The following is a 10,385-nucleotide window of genomic DNA, read 5'->3' on the forward strand; positions in this document are numbered from 1 at the left end:
TGTGGTGGAGATCGACGGTGTGGTCCGTGACGAAAGTCTGACAATCGAAGATCTGATGAAGGACGGGGTAGGCCGTTTCAAAAACCCCGACCTTCAACCAGTGAAAATTTTGGAGTGCAAGCAATTGCACTCCAAATCGATAGATGGTAAATTTTACCAATCGGACTCATTTCGCGTGACTTTTGCCGGATCTGCACTTCCAAATTATTTGGTAGTGAGTGGAGTTCGTCTACCTGTTCGGCTGTATGTACCGCGGGTAATGCATTGTACAAGCTGCAAACAGCTAGGTCATACGGCAACCTATTGTTGCAACAAACTGCGATGCGGCAAATGCGGAGAGGCCCATGAGGACGATCTCTGCAGAAGAGCAGTGGAAAAGTGTTGCTACTGCGGGGAGAATCCTCATGATCTTTCGGTGTGCCCTACGTACATACAGCGTGCGGAGAAATTGAAGCGATCCGTGAAAGAACGTTCCAAACGTTCTTATGCGGAAATCTTAAAAAGAACCACTCCATCGACCCCTGAGAACCCGTTTGCAATCTTGCCAGTTGAAGAGGATACCTCTGACGACCCAGGCGAAGGACCTTCCTACACACAGGTTGAAGGAAGCAGGAAAAGACAAAATCTGGCTTCTCCCAAGCTTCCTCGTAAAGGCCTCAGACTGTCCTCTTCGTCACAAAAGAACCAAACGGAAACAAAAAGTGCTGACTCAAAACCGAAGCAAACACCTCCTGGGTTCAAAAAACTTAGGGATGATAAGGAGTACCCAGCACTTCCTGGGGCATCAAAAAACCCGAATGACCCCAAAGCACAACCAGAAAATCCAACAAACGCTGGATTATTGAAATTTTCTGATATCGTGGACTGGATATTAACAGCCTTCAATATTACTGATCCTCTGAAAAGTTTCCTAACTGCTCTACTGCCAACAGTAAGGACATTTTTAAAACAGTTGACTGAACAATGGCCCCTCCTTGCAGCGATCGTATCTTTTGGTGGATAATTTACCACTGAGAATCGAAGATATGATCATTGTGCTTCAGTGGAATTGCAGAAGTATCATCCCAAAACTTGATTCTTTCAAACACTTAATACATACTCATAATTGCGATGTATTCTCCTTGAGTGAAACTTGGCTTACTTCTAACATCAACCTCGACTTCCATAATTTTAACATAATCCGCCTGGACCGAGAAGACTCTTATGGAGGGGTACTTTTAGGGATTAAAAAGTGCTATTCATTTTATCGTATTAACCTCCCCTCGACACCGGGAATTGAAGTTGTTGCTTGCCAAATTAATATTAAAGGCAAAGATCTATGTATAGCTTCTATCTACATTCCTCCCAGAGTCTCGATAGGGCATCGTCGGCTTGCAGACATCATAGAACTTCTTCCTTCACCGCGGCTGGTTTTAGGGGACTTTAACTCGCATGGTACAGGATGGGGCTGCTTATATGATGATAATCGTTCTTCGTTAATCCAAGATCTGTGTGACAACTTCAATTTGACAATTCTAAACACGGGAGAAATGACACGGAACCCTAGACCGCCAGCACAACCAAGTGCGCTGGATTTATCCCTTTGCTCGACTTCGCTACAGTTAGATTGCAAGTGGAAGGTAATCTGTGATCCTCACGGTAGCGATCACTTGCCGATCATAGTTTCTATCACCAACCGTGGAAGACCATCGGAAACAATCAATGTTTCGTACGATTTCACACGAAACATTGATTGGAAACGTTACGCGAGCTCGATATCTGAGAAACTAGAAACATCACAGGAGCTTCCTCCGGAGGAAGAGTATACATTTTTGGCTGGCTTGATTCTTGACACCGCAATTCAAGCTCAGACGAAACGAGTACCTAGCGCGCAAACTAGTATGCGTTCTCCCAACCCATGGTGGGACAAAGAGTGCTCAGAGCTGAAAACGAAAAAAGCTTCAGCCTTCATCTCGTTTAGAAAGAACGGAACTCCAGATAATTATCGGAAATACGCGGCGTTAGAATTTCAAATGAAAAGTCTTATTAAAGCTAAGAAACGCGGTTACTGGCGAAGGTTTGTTGACGGATTAACGAGAGAAACAGCAATGAGCACTCTTTGGAATACGGCCCGTCGCATGCGCAATCGAAATCACGCGAACGAAAGCGAGGAATATTCTAACCGCTGGATATTTGATTTCGCTAAGAAAGTATGTCCTGATTCTGTTCCGGAACAGAAGATATCTCGCGTCGCGACATTGAATACAAACGAAACACCGTTTTCGATGGTAGAGTTCTCACTTGCGCTCTTGTCGTGTAACAATAGAGCCCCGGGGTTAGACAGAATTAAATTCAACTTGTTGAAAAATCTGCCCGACTCTGCCAAAAGGCGCTTGCTGAATTTATTCAACAAGTTCCTCGAGGGTAATATTGTCCCACACGAATGGAGAGAAGTGAGAGTTATTACTATTCAAAAACCTGGAAAACCAGCCTCCGATCACAATTCGTATCGGCCGATTGCTATGCTTTCCTGTATTCGGAAATTGTTGGAGAAAATTATTCTCTTCCGTCTAGACAATTGGGTCGAAACAAATGGATTGCTTTCAGGTACACAATTTGGGTTCCGCAGGGGCAAAGGAACGAACGATTGTCTAGCGTTGCTCTCAACAGAAATTCAAATGGCATTTGCTCGTAAAGAACAAATGGCATCAGTTTTCCTCGACATCAAGGGGGCATTCGATTCAGTTTCCATTAACGTTCTATCTGAGAAGTTGCATCAGCATGGTCTTTCACCTGTTTTGAACAACTTTTTATATAATCTATTGTCCGAGAAACACATGCATTTTGAGCATGGTGATTTGACGACAAAGCGATTCAGTTACATGGGTCTTCCTCAGGGCTCATGCTTAAGCCCCCTTTTATACAACTTTTACGTGAACAACATTGATGAATGTATCAACACATCTTGCACGCTAAGACAACTTGCCGACGACAGCGTTGTGTCTATTATAGGACCCAAAGCTGCCGATCTCCAAGGACCATTGCAAGATACCCTCGACAACTTGTCGACATGGGCTTTTCAAATGGGTATCGAGTTCTCTACGGAGAAAACTGAGCTGGTTGTATTTTCAAGGAAGCGAGAACCTGCGCAACTACAGCTTCAACTAGGGGGTGAAACCATAGCTCAGGTTTTCACATTTAAATATCTCGGGGTCTGGTTCGATTCCAAAGGTACCTGGGGATGTCACATTAGGTATTTGAAACGAAAATGCCTACAGAGAATCAATTTCCTTCGTACAATAACCGGAACTTGGTGGGGCTCTCACCCAGGAGACCTGATCAGGTTGTACAAAACGACGATATTGTCAGTAATGGAATATGGATGTTTCTGTTTCCGCTCCGCTACGAATATTCATTTCATTAAACTGGAAAGAATTCAGTATCGTTGTTTACGTATTGCCTTGGGTTGCATGCAATCAACCCATACGATGAGTCTTGAAGTGCTGGCGGGCGTCTTACCGTTGAAAAACAGGTTCTGGGATCTCTCATATCGACTGCTAATCCGATGCGACATTTTGAATCCGATGGTGATAGAAAACTTTGAAAAGCTCGTCGAGCTTAATTCACAAACCCGTTTTATGTCCTTGTATTTTGACTACATGGCTCAGAATATAAATCCTTCTTCGTTTGTTCCCAATCGTGTTCATTTTGTGGATACTTCTAATTCTACTGTGTTTTTCGACACATCCATGAAAGAGGAAATTCGTGGAATCCCGGATCCTGTACGCCCTCAAGAGATCCCAAAAATTTTTAATAATAAATTTAAAGAAGTCGACTGTAATAAAATGTTTTACACTGACGGATCATATCTAGACGGGTCCACTGGCTTCGGTATATTCAATGTAAATTTCACCGCTTCCTAAAAAACTCAGTGATCCAGCTTCAGTTTACGTCGCAGAACTAGCTGCAATTCAGTATACCCTTGAGATCATTGACACTCTGCCCACAGATCACTACTTCATTGTATCGGACAGTCTCAGTTCCATTGAGGCTCTCCGTTCAGTGAAGCCTGGAAAGCACTCACCGTATTTCCTGGGGAAAATACGGGAACAATTGAGTGCTTTATCTGCAAAATCATACCAGATTACCTTGGTTTGGGTCCCCTCACATTGTTCCATACGGGGCAATGAGAGGGCGGACTCGTTAGCCAAGGTGGGCGCACTAGAAGGTGATATCTATGAAAGACCAATCTGCTTCAATGAATTTTTCAGTTGCTGTCGTCAGAAAACTCTAGCTAGCTGGCAGAATACATGGAATAGTGGAACTCTGGGACGATGGTTACACTCAATAATCCCACAGGTATCGACGAAAGCTTGGTTCCGGGGGTTAGACGTGAGCCGAGACTTTATTCGTGTAATGTCAAGGCTCATGTCTAATCATTATATGTTCAGCGCGCATCTCCGTCGTGTGGGGCTCGCTGAGAGTGGTGTCTGCGTTTGCGGTGAGGGTTATCATGACATCGAACATGTTGTTTGGACATGTGTCGAGTATTGTGATGCCAGGTCCCAACTCATAGGTTCCCTTCGGGCCCGAGGTATACCACCCTTCGTACCAGTCCGCGACGTCTTGGCAACTCGAAATCTTCCTTATATGACTCTCATCTATAACTTCTTGAAAACTATCAATGCTCAAATTTAGTGCTCTCCCTATCTCTTTCTCGTCTACAGCTCTACCGCACTCTTCTTTACGTTGCTGGAAGTATGGCCTGTGTAAACGATGCTTCGGAGCATGCACCTGCCTTGAACTGACTGAGTTGCTGGAAGCTACCCAAAAACGTCACATCAACGTCAGAACACACCAACGAAGCATCCCAATCCAGAATAATCTCTTCATTGCTACAAGCTGAAAAACATGAAGATTCATCGAACGCAAAATGTGTCTAAAAGATGTATGCCACAAACCAATGATGTATTCAAATTTCAATTCAATACTGTGTAGGTCCCACCCTCCCTATGTCCCCTTACTAACTGGGGAGTATGCCGCCCCGTAATACGGCATCCCTTTCTCTCTCCCTAACAACAAGACAATCGGCCACGTTAAGCTAAAGCAAATGAGCCTAATAAAAATTTTATTTGAAAAAAAAAAAAAAAAAACTGGTCGAATAAATAAAACTAGAACGGCTTGCTGGGAATACGTTTGTTCCAGTTTCTGTTCTATTATAGATCTTCCATATAGAACTCCTAGCTGCTGAATTTGCTCTAAGTTGTGCACAGCTAGTCAATTTTGTCACGAGATGCCACTGTTCCGAAGATCATGTTCGTATCGTTTTCTCACAGATGGCGTAACTAGATTTTTATTACAGTGAATTACCCTTCCTAATGTGCATTGGAGAACTACACAGATATACAGTTTCAAAATCAATTTGAGACATTCAGTTGAAACGTGAATCAAAATACTTTTTTTACTATGAAAAATTCAAATCTTTGCGGGGAAAACATCCCCCGAAAGTAATCATATTTTGGAGTGGAAGCGTAGGGTGAGTATACGTGTCGGAAGTGGTTTGCACGGTTTAGAAGTGGCAATTTTAAATTGGAAAACGAAGAACGAACCGGAACGCCACCAAAGTTTGAAAATGAAAAATAGACCCGTTGCCAATGCAAGAAAAACTTGCAAAATCTTTCGGAGTTACTCGGCCAGCCATTTAGTAACGTTTAAAAGCAAGGGGAATGATCCCAAAGATAGGCAATTGGGTGCCGTATGAATTGAAGCGAAGAGACGTCGAACGACGTTTCTTCACGTTCGAACATCTGTTCCAACGGCACAAGAGATAAGGTTTTCCCATCGAACTGTTACTGGCGATGAAAAGTGGATCCGAATTACGATAATCCAATATGAGCTACTGAAAACGAGTAAAAAGATCTCGGGATTTGATCGACGGTAATTGATGCGTTGATGCAAGAAAAACGGCCACAATGCACCAATAGACGCGACAAAAAGTAATTTTACAGCATACAATGCTTGTCCACATGTTGCACATCCGGTAAAACACACTCAGAATCGTTCAAATGGGAAGTCGTACACTAACCGCCCTGTAGCCCAGATATTGCTCTTTCCGACTACTATTCGTTTTGCTCGATGCAGCTTTGCCTGGCTGACCAGGACTTCTCATATTATGATGAAGTCAAAAAACGATCGTGGGTTGCGGCCAGACCGGTCTAATTTTCGGATAGGGTATCCGTGAATCACCAGAAAGATGGGCAAAAGTAGTGGCCAGCAATGGACAATACTTTGAATGTTAAATATGTAACCATGTTTCGTCAAAAGTTTCAAATTAAAAAAAATAACGGAACAAACTTATTTATCTCTCTAAAATTAAAATTTTTAATTCGAAGTCAACTAATGTCGTTTTCGCTTGAGAAATCTGAAACTGACGCAGGATAGTTTCATGAAACGAACACTTTTCACGAAACTCTGTTTCGGACTCGGCAACAGAGATTTGAGCAAATCTGATATAAAAACCAGGTTCGAAACTGACTCGATTTTCAGTTCAACGTTGAAACGAGATTCGAAACTAGCTTCAAACAAACGGTTTGACAGCAGTTAGGATGGAAACTGGGTTAGATTTGGCATCAAGTAAAAACGACACAAATATCAGCACGAAAACCTGCAGAATCGGAGAAAAAGAAGAAGAAGAAAACAATTTGACAATTCAGTTTCAGGAGTTTTTTTTTCAATTTCAACTCATTTCCGAACCGATCGGTTGAAGGAAAAATTCATTCGGAAACGGTACTGGAGTCCGCATTGATACGGTTTTCATACTGAATTCCATATGGAATTCTGAATGAAAATTTCTTGGCTCAGAATTCATTCTTATTTACAATCATTACTATCAGAATGAATTCCGAATCAAATCCGAGTTGCTAAAAAGTTTTCATTCCGAACCCGTGTGAATTCAGTACAAAACATCCCTAAAAAACTTAGACAAACAACCAAACAGTCTTAATGTTTCATGATTAATTATATATATTTTCGACATTTTACCGCTAAAATTCTTCACATCCGCTGGTGCTCGGCAACTACTTCAAACACATGCACACTTGGATGTCTTTTTTTCTGTTGACGTTTAAATCAAGTTCTGTCAAAATAATAACAGTGAACATGATGGCGAATTGAGCACCCTGGATGCGAATGAATGATGAATCGAATCAATTATCGTTTAGTGTCGCAATGAAATCGATTACGGTAATTGAATGATGTAACCAAGGACGGTAATTGAATGATGTAACCAAGGAAATGGTCTAGTGGTATTGGTAAAAGTTTGAAAATGCCATTGAAAACAGTTCGAGATGCTATAAATCGGGGCAATGAACTGGAAAAATTTGAAGGATCGTTCCGTAAAGGGCAGACAAACGGCCTGTCAGGACTTCAGCGCACCGTGCAATACTCCGTCATGGAAGTCGGGACTCTAGACCCAAATCAGATTCCGAAGAACCGTTACCTGAATGACAGGATGATTGTCGCAATAGGCGCCACGCGCCGACTGGTGTGATTTCGTACTTTGTGCTTGCATCATCATCTCGGAACGATTAGTTTATGGATGGCACTAGAAAAATAATACAAAACTCGCTGGTATCTTTTGAAAATTTTGTCCTAACAAAACGGATTTCAAAAAATCAAACCAAAAAAACTAGAAGCTAATTCCAATGGAAATTCGCTACTAAATGTGAACTAGTACATTTTCGAACCCTAAAAGGTATTCCTAAAATAAGTGAACAGTTCTTCAATGGGAAAGTTTCAAAAAGAATATGGCGTTTTACTACGAACAAGGCAACGCAAACCTCTCACAATCCTAGTCAGGTTTACAGTCGCTAATCTACGAAATCTGGGTGTAGTAATACAACTTTAGATACGTTTCTTGTCCAAGAAACTTTGGCATCCGAAAATGTATCAATATCTATACATTGATGGTAGCACATCAAGCACCTGAGGACAAAAAACACTAAGAAAAATTCTATATTTACATTTAAAATTAACAACAAAAAAAGGTCATTTTATTTGGGTTCGTTAAAACACTGTCCATCTTCCGGGTGACAATTAACAAAAACTATTAACAAGTTCAAGCAACTTAGTTTCTTACGTAAATGCCTTCGATGTCAACGATTATCAGAGGGAATATAAATTCCAATATCTTATGGTTTCAAACAACTAATATCGGGAACCGTCTCATCCAAACATTCAAACCAAAATATTTACTTTCTTCTGTTCGAACATCAACTGGAATTGGTGGGGAACTTTTTCTAATTCTAGGAAACCATTCTCGGTTCTATTTCTATCTTGGATCAAATCTAACATCACTACTCACTATGCTCCTCTAAATTCCTGGCTTTCCTCCTTCAATGTTTAGTTCTTACCTTCCCAAATTCCGCTAATGAGCACCTCCGCCTGTTCCGGCACCACCAGGTTGGTTGTACTTTGATGACGGTCCACGATCGTAGAAAAGCATGTAAGCCGGACTGCTAAGAACTTCCTCTATGGTAACCTCTTTGACCACAGTGTCCGAAGTGTAGAACCATCTGAAAGAAAACCCCCAAAAACATTGAAATTCGATACAAACATCAAAAACTGGATTACACTCACTTGTGAGAATTCCGTAGTGCCCCGCGCCTATAAGTCACAAAGTGCCCACTGTTGGCCTCGCCCGAGTGTACAATGACGGCCAACAAGCGGTACAGATTTTTCGGGAACATCGCTCCGAACGTGTACGATCCGAAATTGAAGGCACTGCCCACAGACCCGACCGGTGTATTTTGTTCAGTTCCAATACCACCACCACCACCGACCGAAGCTTCGTATGCGGCCGCCCCGAGGCTTGCCGAGTAGAGTGACATCGTGGAACCCCACGGGGTACTCATGGCACTGTTCAAACTGGGCTGCACGAAACTGTACGGTGCCATCGAAAGCGTCTCCGGAAAGTGCACAAAATCCTGCCGTTTGTAGGCGTGACCGGTCGGAAGCCACGTCGTCCGGGCAATGTGTATGCAGAGACAAGCCGGAAGCTTGCTGAAGGTAAGCGTTTTCGTGTGGGTTGTCGTTTCGTTGCAAGCCTCACACTGAACTCCCTCCAGAGTCTCCGGTTGTATGAATTCCGTCAGTAGGCTGCCGATGGAAATCGCTGGGTTTTTAATTTCCGGCAGGGACAAAGTAACACTGTCAAATTTGTCGTACCGAACGACCGACTTATAGCCGCACCCGGAACAGCACAACTGACTGCTCAACCCACCGCGGAACGGGTGAGGAACTTGAATTTGCTGACGGTCACCCCAAACAGAGACGCGACCTGGACCTCGTGTTAAACGTTCCAGTGATCGGCACGATCCAGACGATCGCTTGTTCAAAGCACCATTGCCGACCATTTCGGTGGCCAGGATAGACCTCGGACGACTTGGCCGTCCAGTGAAAGTGGAAATTATCGAAGGTGGTGATCCCGCACAATCCATCAGCGATCCGTCCTGAACCGACATCGAATCTTCCGTCTCCGTGCAGGTCGAATGTGGCGAATCGGGAGTGTGCGCTTCAGACCTCGTGTAACGAGTCAAATTCGTACTTTCGTCATATTCAGTATTGCAAAAATCCGACAGCATCGCGCTCGACGGTCGAGCGGGAGGCATAATCGATTGTAGTTCAATCTCACCAAGGGCATCCGAAAGACAACCGACTTTCTTCGGTTTGATAGCTTCCTCCTCCAGTGAATTGAGCAGCACGTGAAGCAGTTCGTGTGTGTCGTGCTCATCGGGAGGAATGACCCATCCAAGGGAATGCAGGGCACTGATAACAGCCCCCGGAGAGTACTGATCTCCCCGAAGCGTCGGGTGTGTCCCGTTCACCACTTCCAACACGTTCTGTAGCGAACTGATAAGCCTTTTTTTGTCCTTAGCATTGTGCAGTTGCAGCCAGGCTATGAACTGAGGGCAGGCTGCCAATGCCTGTAGCAGAGTATTCAGAAAGCAGGTCTTCCCAAAATTATGCAATCCAGCAATTTGGCCACGTCGTTGACGTAAACGCGAAGAACCTGGAAGCAAACGCATATCAATTTCCAATTCATTGCACACTATCTCGCTATCATTATCGTGCCAATATTCATTATCGATTTTTCTTACCCGAAGGACCCCAAAAAACAAAGGCTCCTACAACCACGGCAGCGGTTACACCCGCTGCCATTAGCAGTTTGTCACCTTCCATTGCTACTGTACACTACGGTTATTGCATTCCATAAACGACACCTAATTAACGTTGGTGATTAGATTACTTCAGGTGAAATTGGGAAAAGGTTCGATAAGAAAAACGTTCGAATGCATTTGCAGTGAGTTTTCTTCTTTGTGTTTTTTCTCAATTCGTTTTTTGTTTGC

At 43.2% G+C, this 10,385-nt stretch overlaps 1 protein-coding gene across 2 annotated transcripts; it reads right to left on the reverse strand.

Moving 5' to 3' along the window:
• Positions 1-5,115: 5,115 nt before the first annotated feature.
• LOC131426470 (ubiquitin carboxyl-terminal hydrolase 30 homolog) lies at positions 5,116-10,385 on the reverse strand. 2 transcript variants are annotated; one of them, XM_058589224.1, is made up of 4 exons: positions 10,137-10,385; positions 8,617-10,048; positions 8,391-8,552; positions 5,116-7,582 (listed from the first exon to the last, which is right to left on the reverse strand). In XM_058589224.1, exons 1-3 carry the CDS (start codon positions 10,216-10,218, stop codon positions 8,405-8,407), a joined length of 1,662 nt encoding a protein of 553 aa, XP_058445207.1. In that variant the 5' UTR covers positions 10,219-10,385; the 3' UTR covers positions 5,116-7,582; positions 8,391-8,404. The 2 variants fall into 2 exon arrangements, with proteins under 2 accessions (XP_058445207.1, XP_058445206.1); XM_058589223.1 differs by having other exon boundaries at positions 5,116-8,552.

Source organism: Malaya genurostris, chromosome 1 (genome assembly GCF_030247185.1).
Source record: "Malaya genurostris strain Urasoe2022 chromosome 1, Malgen_1.1, whole genome shotgun sequence".
Lineage (NCBI taxonomy): Eukaryota > Metazoa > Arthropoda > Insecta > Diptera > Culicidae > Malaya > Malaya genurostris.

Excerpts from the sequence above, each read along its gene's own strand:
- LOC131426470 (XM_058589224.1), bottom strand. The coding sequence starts at position 10,218 with ATGGAAGGTGACAAACTGCTAATGGCAGCGGGTGTAACCGCTGCCGTG. Across the intron at positions 10,049-10,136 it reads TGTTTTTTGGGGTCCTTCGG|GTTCTTCGCGTTTACGTCAA; the intron begins GTAAGAAAAATC and ends GTTTGCTTCCAG. Across the intron at positions 8,553-8,616 it reads GCACTACGGAATTCTCACAA|ATGGTTCTACACTTCGGACA; the intron begins GTGAGTGTAATC and ends GTTTTCTTTCAG.